Genomic DNA, 18,013 nt, shown 5'->3' on the forward strand with positions numbered 1-18,013 from the left:
AGAATCCCATATTTTGATCTTCCTCCTGATCTGCTCCCATTTAACTTCCCAAACCCCACTCCTTAAAGAGTCCAAGATTTTGTCATATTTTTTAAATTTCTCCATTCATTTTCACCCACATGTCATAAGTTGGGCCTTGTTGATTCCTCCAGGTTCTTGCAAATGTCATTTTGGCAACTAAAAGCAAGGTAGATATCAAATGGTCTTTAATTTCATTTTCTGGGATCCCAGGAAAAATACTTAATAAACAAATCTTTGAATCTAAGGGCCCCTATTTTCTTTTCCAACATTGAATTTGCTCCCAAACTGCCTGCCAAAATGATTCTCTTCACGCATTCCCACCACAGATGTTCATATGTACCCCATTGTCCATGGTGCCTCCACCAAGATATGTCCCCTGTGTTAGTAGCAGGACCTTTTTGTATTTTATCAGGGTAGCAATTAGTCTGTGCAAAGATAAGTGGAACAATTATAGAGGAGAGCTAACTGAACTGTTAGTTGCTTTGTGAATGTCAAATGACGAATGAAACAAAGAAATTTAAAAAATGTACAAAAAGTAAAAAAATAAATTAATAAAAAAATAAAATAAAAAAAGCAAGAAGGGCATTCAAATCTATACTCGAGGCACGAGGAGGCTGTAGAGGTCAATGATTATCCATAATCACAAAAAAGGGATTGATATATTTGAGATATGCTATTCAGCAACAGATCCCAGTGATTTATGAGACTATCTATCCTCATGTTAAGATAAAGACATTTGTATACAAGAGTTTAAGTAGAAACAGTGTATTGTTATAAGTCTACTTTGTTTGATGTTTATTCCAAGTTGGACATCCTTTCTAAAATGCCTGGACATCCTTTCTAAAATGCCATTCAAAATCAACTACTAACAATCCCTTCCTGATCTTTATCAGTGGAATGCCTTAAAATAATGATTAAACAACATTTAATCTCTAACAATTGACAGAATTCCATATAGTGTAATTTGTCCCTAGTCTGCCCTGGTAGATTATTCCAGAAAGTTGACGCCATTCCATCAAAAGATGTGCCAATTTGTCTTTTGGTCCTAGAAGGCACATACCTGGGCATTTTATTCTTCAAGTATCCTAGCCCCAAATCATGTACAGCTTGACTCACGAAACATAGCAGTTTAAATTTTATTCTTGCCTCCACTGGCAGCCAATGTAATGGCCAGAGTAGTGGAAAAATCTTGTCTTTAAGATAACTTCTTGTCACCATTCTTGCCGTGAAATTTTGTACTTGCTGCAGCTGAGTCAACAACCTTTGAAGGAAGCCAACATAAATCATACTACAATGATCTAAATTGCTTGTCACAAACTCCTGAATGAATGTAAAATAGCGGAGGGCCAGGTAAGAATGCAGCCGTCAAACCAACCACAACTTCCACCATGATATTTTTGCTACCGAAAGAACGTGTGGTTCCAGTGTTACTGCAGAGTCCATGATTGCATCTGACATGTAACCACCGCATCGTGGCCATTTAAATTTAAGACCAAAAGGCTAGCAGGAATAATCTTTGTCCTTGCTCATAAGATCTTGAGGAGGAGTAGCCTTGTGGTTAGTGCAACGGACTTTGATCCTGGGGAACAGGGCTTGATTCCCACTGCAACTCCCTGTGACTCTGGGCAAGACATTTAACCCTCAATTACCCCAAGTACAAATAAGTACCTGTATATACTATGTAAACTGCTTTAAATGTAGTTGCATATTAAGTTCCTTTTCCTTTCTGCATTCAGTTGGTCTATTCTAATGTAGACATTTTTTCAAGGATTGCAGATTCTGATTTAATTAGATATTGAGTGGATATTCTATCATACCATCGATGTATCTGAATTGTATTGTTAAAAACCTTTCTGACAAATTGTATATAGATAGGAATATATGAAAAGCCATCATGCCCAGCGTCTGATTATCTCCTGCTGAATATCTGCAGTTAGATGCTTAAATTCTGTTTAACTGTCCAGGAGCCATTCCTGGGGGTTTATGTTTAAATCTTTTTTATTCAAAGCGTTAAGAGATAGTAAACATATGGGGTCTTTTACAAAGTGGGCTTACCGTCTTACTGAATGCTAAATTGAGATTACCGCTGGCCCAACGCAGTTCCACCCTGAGCGTGTGCCATTTCCAGGGGAAAAAGAAAACACCCAGAGTTGGCTTGTGCGGTGGTAACCCGGCGATAATCGAGCATTACTGCACTAACTACTAGGCTACTCCTCCACTTCCACATATTGCTTAATACACATATACCACAGATCAACAGAAGAACCATGTTCATAAGGAGATATGCAAAATAGAGCATCAACATTTTAGAAGGCTGCAATTTTACTTCTATAACAATTATCCCTCCTAATAACCCACCACCCCTTTTTTTTCATGGTTGGCTACAGGGGATAAATTCCAAATTTCAGTTTGATTTAATTGTTCAGAAGACAACTACGTGCTAAGGGAGTAGAGTGGTCCTAAAGTGTTCCCACGTTTGTTGAAATAAGACACCAAGGCAATATTCTATACTATAATACTAAGGGTTTTCTATCCCACCAAATCCCAATATTACAGGTTCAAAGCCGGTTTACAACAATCTTGTACAACTAGCTTCTTCATTCGCATTTGAACAATCATGTGTGAGACTGCCAGGCTCATTAAATTGGTGCAATAGGCAGGAGCCAAGCCATCAAAATAGTTTTTGTGGCCAACAATATAGCTTTTTTTTAGAAATCTACTCATTCTTGGAGGCATCGGGATCTCCAAAAAGTAATGTCCAAAGAGAAGCAGGGGGTGCAAGACTAGAGGTTAAAAATAGTAGCAAGTAACTGACACCAAAACCATTGAGCAATGCCAAAATGTGGCCCAGTGTAGCATCTTAAGGCTGGCACTTAGGGCATGCACTGGAGCGAGTGAAACCCGCCTGACATGCACATTGAGGGGGCATGCATAAACGTAGAGCAAATTTACAGAGTATTTCTCAGTTGTACACATGATCTTTTTTTTTTTTGGATGGATTTTACAAATGCTGGTATTTTGACTTGCAATTCCCTGTTTCAAGAAGAGGAGAGTCTGGAGTAGTCTTAATGTGCGGCGTTCAGTTTGTTAAGACAAACGTTCGCATCTCCAACTGAATTAAATGTAGTCCATTTGTCATCAAAAAATACTTTCAGCATGGTGAGAAATAAAAGCATGAAACAAGTTTTTCTTTCAAATAACAAAGCAGAGATTGGATTAAAACATTTGTGAAGCTTTTGAAGTGCTTGCGAATAATCTTGAAAGATTTTAACTGGGACCCCATCTTTCTGAAGAGAGTCCATTTTAAGCATGTAGCCCTTCAGAATCTCCATTTGTGTATAATTGTGGATCTTGGCCACTACTACTCTGGGGCATTAGTGGCCTTCCTAGTGACCATCCATGCAGTGTGTGCGTTCTACACAGAACGGCCCTGTTCCCTCTGGTAGATGGAATTCCGCGATCAGCCGGCGCTGTAACAGAAAAGGCAATTTTTGTTCAGGCAGATGTTCTGGGATGATATGCAGATTACCCCTGAAAGATCCATCAAGTTTAGCTGTGTAGTCCCGAGGTTGAGTTTGTATGGTAACCAGTTTGGCGCACGCTGAGTTAGTAATCCACAGAAGACACTCTGTGTTCTAGTTCCCCAGTTCTGCACATGGTCTCCGCAAGTAAAGATTCCAAATGGGATATCTGTCCTGACAACTTTTCCATTCGGGGTTCCAATGCATGGCCCACTTCAGTTATTCAAGTTGAGCATCAGTAAACATAGGTGCCACAGGAGTTGGTGATTCCTCCATCTTGTTGTCCCCACTTTGCTGGTTGCCACATCATCCCCTAGATTTGATATATACCTGTCTATAAAGCATTGAGGGGCAGATTTTATTAGGTAGTTGGGGCATGTGTCCAATTTACAGTGGGTCTTGGCGAACCTGTTAATTGCTTGAATGCCGATTTCATCGGTAAGTAGAGCGAAGTTTGTCCAGATTTGGTCTGCTGGGTATTCACCGAGGGTTGGATCCAGACAGTCAATGAATTTTTCAATGTCAGTGGAGTTCTGTGGTAATGTGTTGCGTAGGTTTATTATTTTCTCATTGAAGTATTTAGCAAGTTTGTCTGAAGATGGGGTGTCTGTGTTATTTGTGGTAACCAATGTGGTATCTAGTAATTTGTTCACGAGTTGATATAGTTTGTTCGTGTCTTTGTAGTCTGGCCCTATTTTGGTTTTGTAGTAGGACCTTTTGTTTTGTCTTATTGCATATTTGTATTTTCTTTGCATTTGTTTCCATGCATTGAGTGTGTGTACATCTTTTATTTTTTTCCCATGCTGTTTCACGCCTCCTTGCTTGTGTTTTTAATTTTTACAGATAAATACTATCTGGTCCAGGCAATTTGTTGTTTTGAGCTTGCCAATTTATTACCACTTCTAAGACTTAGTAATATATTATATATTTGTTACATTTGTACCCCGTGCTTTCCCACTCATGGCAGGCTCAATGCGGCTTACATGGGGCATTGGAGGGTTAAGTGACTTGCCCAGAGTCACAAGGAGCTGCTGTTGTTGCTCCAAATCTTCATTATCAAAAAGGTCTCTGATGTGAATATTGTAATAGGATCAATTACAGCATACGGTGTCTCCTCGTGCACACTGTTTGAAGGGTCGGAAGATTAGGTAAGGGTAGGCACTCTGGAATTATTTAATTACTTATTATGGCCCTTTGATCATGTAAGTCTGCGTTCTAAGCTCCTGAATGATACACTGACAAGCAATGAAACAGGCCAATTATTATAAAAAATAAAAGCTGATTTATTTAAGTTTATTCATGTTTCAAGTTTATTCAGAATTTACTATTCCACCTATCAAAAGCATCTCTAGGCAAATAAATAAAACCAAAGATAAAATGGAGGTAGCTATAATGTAAGACTAGACTGCAAATACTAGGTAGCTCATAAAGAAATAGTACACAAAACTCTGATCGGCAGATGCGTCAGAGTAAACGCCCAGAAATTGGGCTACCTGCTTTTACCCAACAGCAATAATAGAACCAGTGTTTCTACTACTTGGGGAATCTCTTTTCCCACGATGTCGGCACAGGACACCAAATGAGCAGCTGGATTCAGAAGAGCTCTGGAGAGTCCCAGCAGTGCAGAAATGCAAAGAGGAATCCAGTGGAGTTCTATGAGCTGATAGGTAGTTGATGGTGACTGTTCAGATCTGATGAAGACACCAGATGACTTTTGGTCTCCACAAGTGCTTCTTTGATACAGTTCTGATAGAGTCCTTATCTCTGGAGATCATAAGAATGTCCGTTTTACGTCACTGAAGATGTAGTTCTTGGAACTCAGAAAAGTCCCCAGATCAAGGCTCTGCAGCATTTGGAGTAAGACAACCAGTGGTCTTTATCTTTGCATAAGCGGTTTAGGGCACAATGGTTGTGCAATAATGACATCAGCTAAGAAGGCCAGAAACAGTCTGCTAATGAGCAAAGTCAAGTTAAACTTCACTTTTGCATTGGGGCACTGTCTGAAACCCAACTTGCAGGAGTTTGTCAAGCCAATTTCTGTATTATAGCTACAGTATATAGGCATGGGGCTAGACCCCTACAATATGACCTCAGCATCCTCACTAAAGATCTAGACAAAGAAATAGTTTCTGCTATTACCTTATCCTACATGAGCACTCATTTTACCTCTTGATTGTCCAGCATTCTGGCTGACTCCCTCACAGTCTCTATGTTTCAGATGATCTTGAAAATGTTTTAAGGCTTAGTTCTTGCCTCTACAGCAAGTTATTTTCAAAGTCCCTTTCCATTTTCCAAATTGACTCTGCCCATCATTTGGCCTTGTTTTGATCTCTTGATGTGGGGAACATAATTTATTTGGACTTCCAAATTGACCTTTTTAAAAAAATGTCCACACCTTATGCAGAGTTTTGACACTGGCAACCATTCCTGTTTAGATTTTATATCAAAATAATTTCCATTAACAGTTGCTTATTTTTTAGTTTCCTTGATAACTGTTCTGCAGGCACTTATTCCATTTAGTAAGCTTTATATATATTGGTCATAGTTTATGCTTTGTCTTCAACGGAATTCAAACATGCGTGGGATAAACATAAAGGAATCCTGTTCAGAAGGAATGGATCCTCAGGAGCTTAGCCGAGATTGGGTGGCAGAGCCGGTGGTGGGAGGCAGGGCTGGTGGTTGGGAGGCGGGGATAGTGCTGAGCAGACTTATACTGTCTGTGCCAGAGCCGGTGGTGAGAGGCGGGACTGGTGGTTGGGAGGCGGCGATAGTGCTGGGCAGACTTATATGGTCTGTACCAGAGCTGGTGGTGGGAGGCGGGGCTGGTGGTTGGGAGGCGGGGATAGTGCTGGGCAGACTTATATGGTCTATGCCAGAGCCGGTGGTGGGAGGTGGGACTGGTGGTTGGGAGGCGGGGATAGTGCTGGGCAGACTTATACGATCTGTGCCCTGAAGAGGACAGGTACAAATCAAGGTAGGGTATACACAAAAAGTAGCACATATGAGTTTATCTTGTTGGGCAGACTGGATGGACCGTGCAGGTCTTTTTCTGCCGTCATCTACTATGTTACTATGTAATTGTGCTTAGACTCTAGTTGTGTGCAATAGTATTATGTACTTTTTGGTTTGTATTCATTCATTCACTTAGTTCCTTGATCACTGGCAGTGTTTTATATTTCTAACATACTCCTTGTCAGCTTTTTGCTTGCACAGAGCTTTTCTTGTTCATTGACACTATCTTGTGTTTACAGATGGCATTGGCTGGGTTGCCAGCATATATGGATATTAGCCGAGCTCATGAAATTGCCAATGAGGTGAGACGACTCCAAAAACAGCTAAAGGAGTCACAGCAATTGGCAATGCTGTATAATAACAGAGAGCGACTCTTTGGGATGCCAGTTACCAATGTAAGTACCCATGTTTCTGGTCTCTTAAAGTTTATCTTCTTAAAGCAGATAGGTACTAATATAACCAGACAGTATAACTTCAGCATGGCAGCAAACACTGCAAGTCACTTATCTTTTTCTGAAATTTAGTTTTATTGAATAAACATAGCCAATTTACCTACAGTTAGTAGAGTCTCAGAAGTTACTGCCCCGAGGCAAGAGACGTAGTTCTGAGAGCTGTAATGGAGGGTGAAGATGAAACTTTGAAGAGAAAGAATCTTTATGGCAGAGGTGGGAGAGCTGACAGATGAATGAAGGTGGTTGAGAGATGGGATGCTGAACGAGCAGAGCTAAAGAGATGAGTTCACTGCAGGGGAGCAAGAGGACATGTGCTGTCCGAGGCAAGATGGAGAACATCTGCCTCATCTCCATGAGACAGGGAGGTCAAAACAAGACACACATAAGCGCAGGGAGAGGGAGGTAAAGGGACCAATGGAGACAGAACCTGAGACCAGGTAGCAGAGGTGGTCCTAGAAGGCAGTCCTCGATTGGAGAGAAAGGTCATAACTAGCTCACCCATTAGGACAAAGATAGTAGATAGTAGAAATAATCAGGAAATGACAGTAGGTAAACAAAGGAATCAAGCTTGGCTGAAAAAGGGAGGTGGCCTTCGCAGGAAAATAGACCACTAGTCGCAAACGTTATACAAATAAGCATTGGTGGCTGCAGTACATTTGAGACATTTCACACAATGCCTTGCTCATATATCTTTGGAGGAAGTGCCTGCATCAGAAATGAGAATAATGGTAAAGGCATTAAACATATTTTAGGGCTACACTACAAAACTAGTGTAAAGACTGCCGGGAAGCAGAACAACCCAGCCTATTTCAGGTATAAAATAACAAGGAGAGGCTTTTGAGGTTGTCATGAAGACTCATCCTCTTGTGAGTATTGCCCAACAGGGAGGGTGTGTGTGTGAATATGTTTGTAGATACAAATGTCTGTATCTGTGTGTGTAGATCTGGATATGTGGATATAAATTATGACCCTTTTCAAAAATGCTATCAACAGATGCAGCACTGCCCCCCCCCCCCCTAATTCCAAGCCTATTAAATAACAGGGTATGGTCCACCAGATTGAAAGCCATGTTAAGCTCTAAAGAAAGCACTAAGACATGTTTTCCACTATCTACGTTATGGTGGATTTCTACTGCCGTAACAAAGTATCAGGGTCATTGGCATGAAGTCCCAAAGTTAGGTCAAATTTCAGCCGTACAATCAACATGTAATTTGAAATGTCTGATTTTATTGGTTTCAAATCATACGTGTACTCAGTGACAATATCTGTTTAGGTAGTGCTGCTGAATATCCATATGTAACTTGAAACATCTAGGTCAGGGGTTCTTAACTTTTTTTGGTTCCTACACCCCTTTAACTGATCAATGAAACCCTTGCAACCTCTTCATTTCCACTTGTCCACTAGTTACTACCAACAGCTACATATGTCGCTGTTAGCTGCTAACAGTGCTAACTTCTAACATTTTGCTAAAATTACAGTAGCACATAGTTATATTACCAATAACTGTCCTAATAACTGCCTTCACTCTGTCTAGGAAGTTTCAATAAATTGCCTCAGATTTAAAGACTCTTCTCTGCACCCTGTTTGACTTCTTCCTGCACCCTTTGGAAATGTGGGCACTACTAGTTAAGAATCCCTGATCTAAGTAAAATGTTTCAAGATAAGTTAGAAAGCTAGGTTGCCACACCTGGAAAGGCCCAGATCCTGCCTCTTTGGCAAACAGATAATTTGCTGTATAATAATTATGGGGATAATTTTATAAACTTTTTCCATGTATAAAATAGCCTGTCTAAAATTATCCCATGGGTTAAGTATATAAAAATGTGTAGATATTTTTAAGCACCAACTGTATGTTTAAAAAAATGTATATATTCAGCACCAATACACGTTTTTTCAGTTATACTGAATGCACATATTCGCTGCTAACTGCCGGCCAATACACATTTCCTAACTGCCAGCCACTAATATTTGACTGCTCTATGGATAGCCTAGATATTCTACTTTAGGACTAGTCTTCAGCAGGCTGAATATTGCTGCTGTATGGATAATACATAGGAAAATGTGGGATACAAATGCAACAAATAAATAAATAATATATTGTTCCCACCCTTTCTCCTCCCCAGCTCTGTACAGCTAGTGCTGGGGCAGTTAAAACAATTTTTGCCCCAACACTATCTGTATCAGGGCTGAATACTAGTGAATAGCAGATTTATATGTTTACTTGAGGCTAATAAACGTATGTATAAAGGGCATCCCAAATGGGATCACAAAATCTGTGTTTTTAGTTGCAACTTGTGAAGGACAAAGGAAAAAAAACATTATTGCCCCGCTTCTTTCGATGAGCCTGTGCTTTTTAACCTAATGATGACCCCCCCTAGCCAAGTCATTATTCAATCAAGACCTTAACCCGTTCATATATGCAGACAATGTCACAATATACATCCCATACAAACGTGATCTAATAGAAATCACTAAAGAAATCAAACTCAGCTTAAACATGATGAACTCATGGGCGAATGCATTTCAACTAAAACTTAACACAGAAAGAAACACATTGTCTCATCCTCTCATCCCAATAAAACACATATAAACCCACCAACATAATCACCCCCAGATTGCACCCTCCCTATATCAGCCAGCCTGAAAATTCTCTGAGTCACAATCGACCGAAACCTCACGCTAGAGAGCCAAGCGAAAGCTACAGCAAAGAAAATGTTCCACTCAATGTGGAAGCTCAAACGAGTGAAATCTTTTTTCCCCGAGGGAAATATTTCGCAACTTGGTTCAATCTATGATACTAAACCATCTTGACTACTACAATGGAATCTATGCGGGATGCAAAGAACAAACCATGAAGAAACTCCAAACTGCTCAAAACACAGCAGCCAGGCTCATTTTTGGAAAAACGAGATTTGAAAGCGCAAAACCTCTATGAGAAAAACTACACTGGCTCCCAATCAAAGAACGTATTGCGTTCAAAATCTGCACCCTGGTTCATAAAATCATCTATGGCGAAGCCCTGGGATACATGACAGACTTCATAGACCTACCAACCAGAAACACATCAAGATCATCACGAACATACCTAAATCTCCACCACCCAAGCTGCAAAGGACTCAAATACAAATCAATCTACTCATCCAGCTTCTCCTATATAAACACGCAACTATGGAACGCATTACCAAGCGCCGTGAAAACAACATATGACCACCTTAACGTCCGGAAACTACTAAAAACCAACCTGTTCAAAAAGGCATACCCTAATGATCCAACTTAAATGCCTTAACACTGCAACATAACATTAAGCCTGTGTGGGCTCCACAGAAGGCAGAACATGATGGCAGCATCTGCTTTGATGCTGTAGGAGGGCTGGGAGCAGCAACATGGATGAAAAGTAGTCCATTGGGTGTCATGTACTTTCTTTGGCTTCGATACTGAGATTGCAGCCACAGAAAGTTTGATAAGTATGGTGAAAGTCCTTTTGAAGTTTCCCCCATTGTGAACACATGAAGTATCTTATAATACAATGCACACTGATTGTATGATGTAAAGAAGAAAATGTTAGAATTATTGATAGTAGTAATAGTTTATAGTTTATTAAAAGACTTTCTATACCACCATTTATGGGTAGGTCAAAGTGGTGTACAGGCTAAAAAACAAGTTAAGAAAGGAACACCATTTGTAAAAAGGAAAGAGAGAAGGACAAAATACATCCATTCAATAAGTAAATTCAAACAGTATATAATATAATGTAATAATACTACAAAAAATAATTGGTATCTTTCCTAAGGACTTGATTGATAGAGGTTGCAATTCTCTCTTTCTATGCAGTATGATGTGTTAACCAAAATAACAAAGGAGTTTCAGCCATTCCGTGACCTCTGGACTACAGCATCTGACTGGTTGCGTTGGTATGATAGTTGGATGAATGACCCAATTACTCTTATTGATCCTGAACAAATAGAGAAGAATATAACAGAGTCCTACAAGATTATGCATAAGTGTGTGAAACAGTTCCGGGACTTCCCAGGTAAATGCTTTCTTTCATAGGAAACAATGAAAATTGTACTTAACAGGTTTAGCTACCTGATTTTAGGAGTTAGCTAGGCGAACCTTGGTTTTTCAAATTCCACTCTTCCTCATCCCTCCAGCAGCAGTTAAAGTTTGTCTGGGCAAATTGTTATACAAAATTTACCCAATTAAAGAGATGCAGTTCTAGGCTGTCTTTCCAGGGAGTGCTGAACTTTGGCTGGCCAGTGCTCAGATTCACTTATCAGTAACCCAGATAACTCTGACTGACAAAACAGCTGGACAACTTGTTTTCGTTGGATTTGATACTCTGCTTGAACACACTGGGGCTGAATATCCAATAAAATTAACCAAACAAAATTGTAATATTAACTTTATGCACTGATTACTGCCTGAATATTGTCCTCAAATATATCTGAGCACTAGCCTGGCATATGATATACGTACACTGTGTCCGGAAAAAAGAGAGCCCCCTAAACATTTTGCAATAACAACCTCAAACCTGCACCAAATTAATTAAAACTTTACATTGCACAAAGTGACATCTATTTGCGTCACCGATGCCAAATTACATAGGAATCCCTTGTCCTGTTTAAGAAAATTTTAATGTTTACAAACTGCTGTCACAAAGCTCAGTTTCCAACACGATTTGGAGGGGCATTTTCGAAAGAAATGTCTAAGTTGGAATCTGAACGTCTTTGTAAAACACCCAAATTCGGAAGCGGGGAAAAGGTCATTTTCAAAAAAAGATGGATGCCCATCTTTGTGTTCAAAAATACCGTGGATGTCCTTGGATTTGGACATCTTTGATTTTCTGCCATTTTCAAAACCAAGGATGTCCAAATCTAAAATGTCCATATTCAAGCCATTTGGACGTTGGAGGAGCCAGAATTTGTAGTACACTGGTCCCCCTGACATGCCAGGACAGCAATCGGGCACCCTAGGGGGCACTGCAGTGGACTTCATAAAATGCTCCCAGGTACACAGCTCCCTTACCTTGAGTGTTGCGCCCCTCAACCCCCCCCCCCCCCAAAACCCATTACCCCCAACTATACACCACTACCATAGCCCTTATGGGTGAAGGGGGGCACCTATATGTGGGTACAGGGGATTACTGGTGGGTTTTGGAGGGCTCGCTGCGACGTCAGACGCCGAACTGGATTCAATGAATCAGCACTGCAGCGTTACTTCCTTGAAGCACATGGCCACGGAGGAAGACGAAATATGGAGATTGCGGGTTGGACCTCGGCTGGCGGGGGTTGGGGCCCCCCGCCAGCAAAAGTAAGCAGCGGGGGAGGGTTGACAGCGGGGAGGGGGGCCAGGGCGAAATCTGCGGGGGCCCAGGCCCCTGTGGCCCCACGCAGATACGCCCCTGGTTAGGACTGTGTTTTGTGCAGTCCTATCTGCCCGTTTAGCTATGCAGACCCTATACTGAAAGTTGCTGGCACTTGCATAACTGATGACTCCTCTCCTCCTCTTCTGCCTGGTTTCAAGATGGCTGGTTAGTGCAGACATTCAGCGGCACTGCCCAGTTAAGGACTGCTGAATATCATTGACCAGCCCATTAAGTGCAGTTAAAGTGGGGCGGTGAGGGGGGGGGGGGGTAAACCCCATTCAGAGCTCCTATAAACAAACCCTGCAAAAACAAACACATTCTAGACCTATAGAAAACCTGTCATAGTAATAGAAATAGAAATACAAGATATCAGAGATGCACAGTTCCCAAAGCTATCATAGTCCAATTAATACATTCAGAAAAAATGCATTTGTCTACCTTTATTGTCCGAGTATTGCTTTTGTCCCAGTGTCTCTTTTCTGCTTTTCTGGGTTTTTTTTACAACTCTTTCCAGGGTCTTCTTTCCTTTTCACATTTCTTCTGTATGTATCCCCACCTACCTTTCCTCTGCATCACTTATCTGTCATATCCCACATTTCCCTTCTGTGTCCCTGTCCCTCCCCCTGTGTCCAGCATTGCCCCTCTGTGTTCCCTGTCCCTATGCTCCCTCAGTGCTCTCCATATCATCTCTGAATCCTTGTCCCACCCATGTACAGCTTCTTCCCTCTCTCTTCCTTTCCTCTTGCACCTTATCCCTGACTTCCTACCCCAGGGCCATCATCTCTCACCCTCTTTTCCTCCCTATTTTGGTGCCAGTCTGTTTCTCTGTCTTCCCTCCACATGCCCACAGGTCGAGTATCTTCTCCTCTCTCCATTCCACTTCCTATCCCCATGCAGGCCCGGTATTTCTGCTGCTCTCTCCCCCCACCTTCTACGCATCTTGGCACCTTTTTATGTACCTCTCACCCCCTTGTGGGTCTCCCTTCTCTCTCCTACCCTTCTCCTGTGAGTCCTGCAAGTCTCTGCTGTCCCATATCACCCTGTAGTCTTTCCTCTCCCCCCATGTTCTTTCAGAGTCCCAGCGGCTGCCTGGCAGAGGCAGCGATATAAATACTTCTGCCTGCGCCCAGCTCCATCAGGGCCTTTCCTCTGCTGTCCCGCTTCCTCTTATGTCAATTCCTGTGAATGGAACTGGCAGAGGAAATGACCTGGTGGAGCTGGGAGCAGGCAGAAGTGTTTATATCAGTGATACCAGACACCTGTGGGGGGAGGGAGAGAAGTGTTAAGGAAGGGACAGAGAGGTGACTTAAAGCGGATAGAGAGTAGAGGGTAGAAGATGGCCCCTCCCATGCTGAGTGCGCTATGTAACCAAAAATATCTTCATCTTTCTGAGAACTTCCAGGATAACTGAATTTCTCCAGTTTACCATTCTTTCTTGTGAAATGAAGGAGGAAGATTTTCATCATGCCCCGCAGTTAGTGCACAGAAAAGGGGAAATTACTTTAAAATGCTTCAATGCATTTTGATGTCAGTTAGTTGGCTGCAACTGTGGCAGATTTGGCCTTGCCTACTCCTGGAACCCGGAAGGTGACGTGGAGGGGCATAATCGAACGCGAACGCCATCTCCATGGGCGTTTATCTCCGAGGACGGGTCTGCGAAGGGGCGGGCCAGACCGTATTTTCGAAAAATATGGGCGTCCATCTTTTGTTTCGATAATACGGTTTGTGCCGGGCAAATGCATCGCATTTGGGCGGATTTGAGTTGGGCGGTATCTGTTTTCAGCGGTAATGGAAACCGAAGGCGTCCAGCTCAAAAACAAACAAATGCAAGGCATTTGGTTGTGGGAGGGGCCAGGATTCGTAGTGCACTGGTCCCCCTCACATGCCAGGACACCTACTGGGCACCCTAGGGGGCACTTGTAACAATTTTAAAAAAATGAAAATACCTCCCAAGTCCATAGCTCCCTTACCTTGGGTGCTGAGCCCCCCAAATCCCCCCCCCCCCCCAAAACCCACTGCCCACAACTCTACAACCATAGCACTTATGGCTGAAGGGGGGCACCTAGATGTGGGTACAGTGGGTTTTGGGGGCAGTTTGGAGCGCTCCCATTTAGCAGCGCAAGTGTAACAGGTAGGGGGGGATGGGCCTGGGTCCACCTGCCTGAAGCCCACAGCACCCATTAACAACTGCTCCAGGGACCTGCATACTGCTATGATGGAGCTGGGTATGAAATTTGAGGCTGGCATAGAGGCTGGAAAAAAAGTTATTAAAGTTCTTTTTTTTTTTGGTGGGAGTGACCACTGGGGGAGTCAGGGGAGGTCATCCCCGCTTCCATCCGGTGGTCATCTGGGCAGTTGGGGTACTTTTGGGGGACTTGTTCGTGGAAAAAAAGGGTCCAGAAAAAGTGACCCAAATTCTCGCTTCTGGCGCCCTTCTTTTTTCCATTATCGGCCAAGCGCCCATCTCTCCTCGGCCGATAAACACGCCCCAGTCCCGCCTTCACCATGCCTCCGACACGCCCCCATCAACTTTGTCTGTTCCCGCGACAGACTGCAGTTGGAGGCGCCCAAAATAGGCTTTTGAGTATACTGATTTGGGCACCCATGGGAAAAAGGCGTCCATCTCCCGATTTGGGTCGAAATATGGGCGTCTTTCTGTTTCGAAAATAAGCTGGGCTGAAGCATAAAAGTTACTGTCATTTATGGCACACACTGCATGGTGTGCACATAAGGAGCAGGTCATGCTCCTTAATGCACGCCTAATTGTGCACAATTCTACTATGTTGCCCGTGTGTTTATTTCCGGGTCTTAGTCTGATCCTTCTCTGCTTGGAGCCCTTAACAGACCATTTTGTTTTTAAGTGTAACATTCCATTGTCTAGGATCGCAGACTGACAAGACAATCCCACTGACTAGCCTCGGTTAAGGATGCTGATTCCTATTGCACTCTGTTATGCATCTTTGTCTTCTGCTGATTCTCTCCTGCTCTCAGATATACGGGTGGCAGTGGTGTTCCTAGGGGGGCTGACACCCGGGGCGGATCGCCAATGCGCCCCGCCCCCCCGGGTGCAGCACCCCCCCCCCCCCCCGGATGAAGCGCAAACCCCCCCCCCCCGGGTGCACGCCGCTGGGGGGGGGGGGGGGGGGGGTGCCGCGCGCGCCTGTCCTTCGTTCGTTCCATGCTTCCTTGCTCCGGAATAGGAAGTAACCTGTTCCGGGGCAGAGGGAGCATGGAACGAACGAAGGACAGGCGCGCACGGCACCCCCCCCAGCGGCGTGCACCCGGGGCGGACCGCACCCCCCCCCCCCCCTAGGAACGCCACTGATGGGTGGGCCTACTAAATGTGTTCTCCCTTAGTAGTAAACACTATGGGCCCAATATTCAGACCACGGGAGATAGTCGGGCTGTCTCCTGCTGTCAGTGCTGAGCCTGGATATTCAATGCCGGACCGTTAGTTCTTCCACTGGCTCTAGAAGGAAGAAAGAACCCTGGCTTTAAGAACAGCTGAGGCTGTTGAAAAAGCAGCTCTGACACTTTTTTTTATTACATTTGTACCCCGCGCTTTCCCACTCATAGCAGGTTCAATGCGGCTTACATATTATATACAGGTACTTATTTGTACCTGGGGCAATGGAGGGTTAAGTGACTTGCCCAGAGTCACAAGGAGCTGCCTGTGCCTGCAGTGGGAATTGAACCCAGTTCCCCAGGACCAAGGTCCACCACTCTAACCACTAGGCCACTCCTCCTTTGAGCGATTTGGGAGGAAACGTAAGACAGACAAATCGCGGTTGAGTAGTTTGGCTCTTTGTTACAAGAAGGAGAATAATGCGGCTAATAGGCGTTACTTCTCAGACCTAATCTCTAAGGTGTCAAATTCCAAGAACTAGTATGCTATCTTGAGGGTTTTGACTACCCCATCTTGGGTGACTTTACTGCCCACTCCATTTTCAGCGAATAATTTGGCTGCTGATTTCTTAGAAAAATTACTAACACATGCCAGGCCCTGGAGCAGTGTGCCCCGAGTCAGTCTTTACTGGCATTGGTTCCTACGGCTCAGTCTTTTAGAGTTTCTTCAGTACAACATACTGCCTTTTCCAGGGCACTTGATATTCTGTCTTCAGTAGTATGTGGGTGGTGGTATGTGGTCCATTCTAATCCTTTGCCTACATTTTTTATTTAACGCTATGCAACGTTCTTTCTCCCTTATGTAAATCAAATTGTGCAGAATAGTATTGCAGGGGGATATTGTACCCTCTGGTTGGAAAATTACTATGATTATGTCAGGTTTTCAAAGCAGAAACTAGATTTATGAGCCCTTTGGCCGCTGCCAAGGAGCAGCAGTGGCAGGCAAAACCACCCCAACCAGCACTGGGCTAACGCACACACAAAGCAGAGACTGCAGACAGGGATAAGCAAAACAGGAACACACTGGAGAAGAACACTTGGACTGGAACACAGAACTGGAGCAAGGCTTCACCTGCACTTGACCACCCTTCCCCAGGAGTTGAGCCCCTGGGTGCAGGCGGCCGGCAGGACTTACCGGACTGGGCAGGAACTGGATACCAGCAGGAAACACACAACAGAGTCAAGACTACAAGCTGCCAGGCAGCCACTAAGGCAGAAACACAGACAGGAGGGAGTCAGGACTAAAAGCTGCCAAGCAGCCACTAATAAAGAACACAGACACAAGGCAAGAAAATGCAGACCAGAAACAAGACTAGGAACTAAACAATAAAACCAAAGCTAACTACACGCAAACAAGAACCAGGCAAGAACTCAGAATAAAACTGGACTAAGCAGACGTGCACAGAGCACACCCACATACCAGGGACCTTAGACGATGCAAAGGCAAACACAGAAGTTTCTAGGTGATAAATAAAGCCCATCAGCTGCTAAAGCTCAGCTGCAGCAATCACAAGGCAACTACGGGTGCTGTTCAGGTACAAACAGGGAAAGCAATTCTGGCAGCCCGGAAGATCTGTACTGAACTGGGCTGAAGTCTGGAATGGGTGACAGTAAACAGACAGTCCATTGCAGCCACCAGGTCTGGCCACCAGAGGGCGAGGTGAGCACAGACAAGGAAACGGTCACAAACGTGACGACCCTCATAAGAGTTAGGGACCTTGTTGCCAACTATAGGCCCATCACTCAGCTTTCTTTTCAGGGTTACTAAATAGATTTTGCTGATCATTTGACCACTTTTCTTGAGTCGCACGGTGTGTTACATCCTTACCAAACTGTCTTTTGGCCAAATCATAGCACGCTAGCTAGTAATGAAGCTGTCACCTTGATATCAATGGTACTAAACCAGGCAGACTACTACAATGGTATTTACGCAAGATGCAAAGAACAAATTATAAAGAAACTTCAGACCACTCAAAACACAGCAGCCAGACTCATATTTGGGAAAAAGAGTTTTGACAGCGCCAAACCCCTCCGAGAAAAACTGCACTGGCTCCCAATCAAAGAACGTATTGCTTTCAAAATCTGCACCATGGTTCATAAAATTGTATACGGTGAAGCCCCGGGTACATGATAGACCTCATAGACCTACCAATCAGAAACACAACAGTCTCATCACGAACATACCTAAATCTCCACTACCCAAGCTGCAAAGCACTCAAATACAAATCAACGTATGC

The 18,013-nt window shown here is 43.5% G+C and overlaps 1 protein-coding gene across 1 annotated transcript in view; it reads left to right on the forward strand.

The window, feature by feature from the left end:
* Positions 1-18,013, forward strand: part of DNAH1 (dynein axonemal heavy chain 1) — a 799,478-nt gene that overhangs the window by 235,008 nt on the left and 546,457 nt on the right. Inside the window, exons 18-19 of the mRNA XM_030205737.1 lie at positions 6,794-6,949; positions 10,838-11,036. Coding sequence (XP_030061597.1) covers positions 6,794-6,949; positions 10,838-11,036 — 355 coding nt within the window. The remainder of the gene's footprint in view (positions 1-6,793; positions 6,950-10,837; positions 11,037-18,013) is intronic.

The sequence above is a fragment of the Microcaecilia unicolor genome, chromosome 6, assembly GCF_901765095.1.
Source record: "Microcaecilia unicolor chromosome 6, aMicUni1.1, whole genome shotgun sequence".
Taxonomy (NCBI): domain Eukaryota; kingdom Metazoa; phylum Chordata; class Amphibia; order Gymnophiona; family Siphonopidae; genus Microcaecilia; species Microcaecilia unicolor.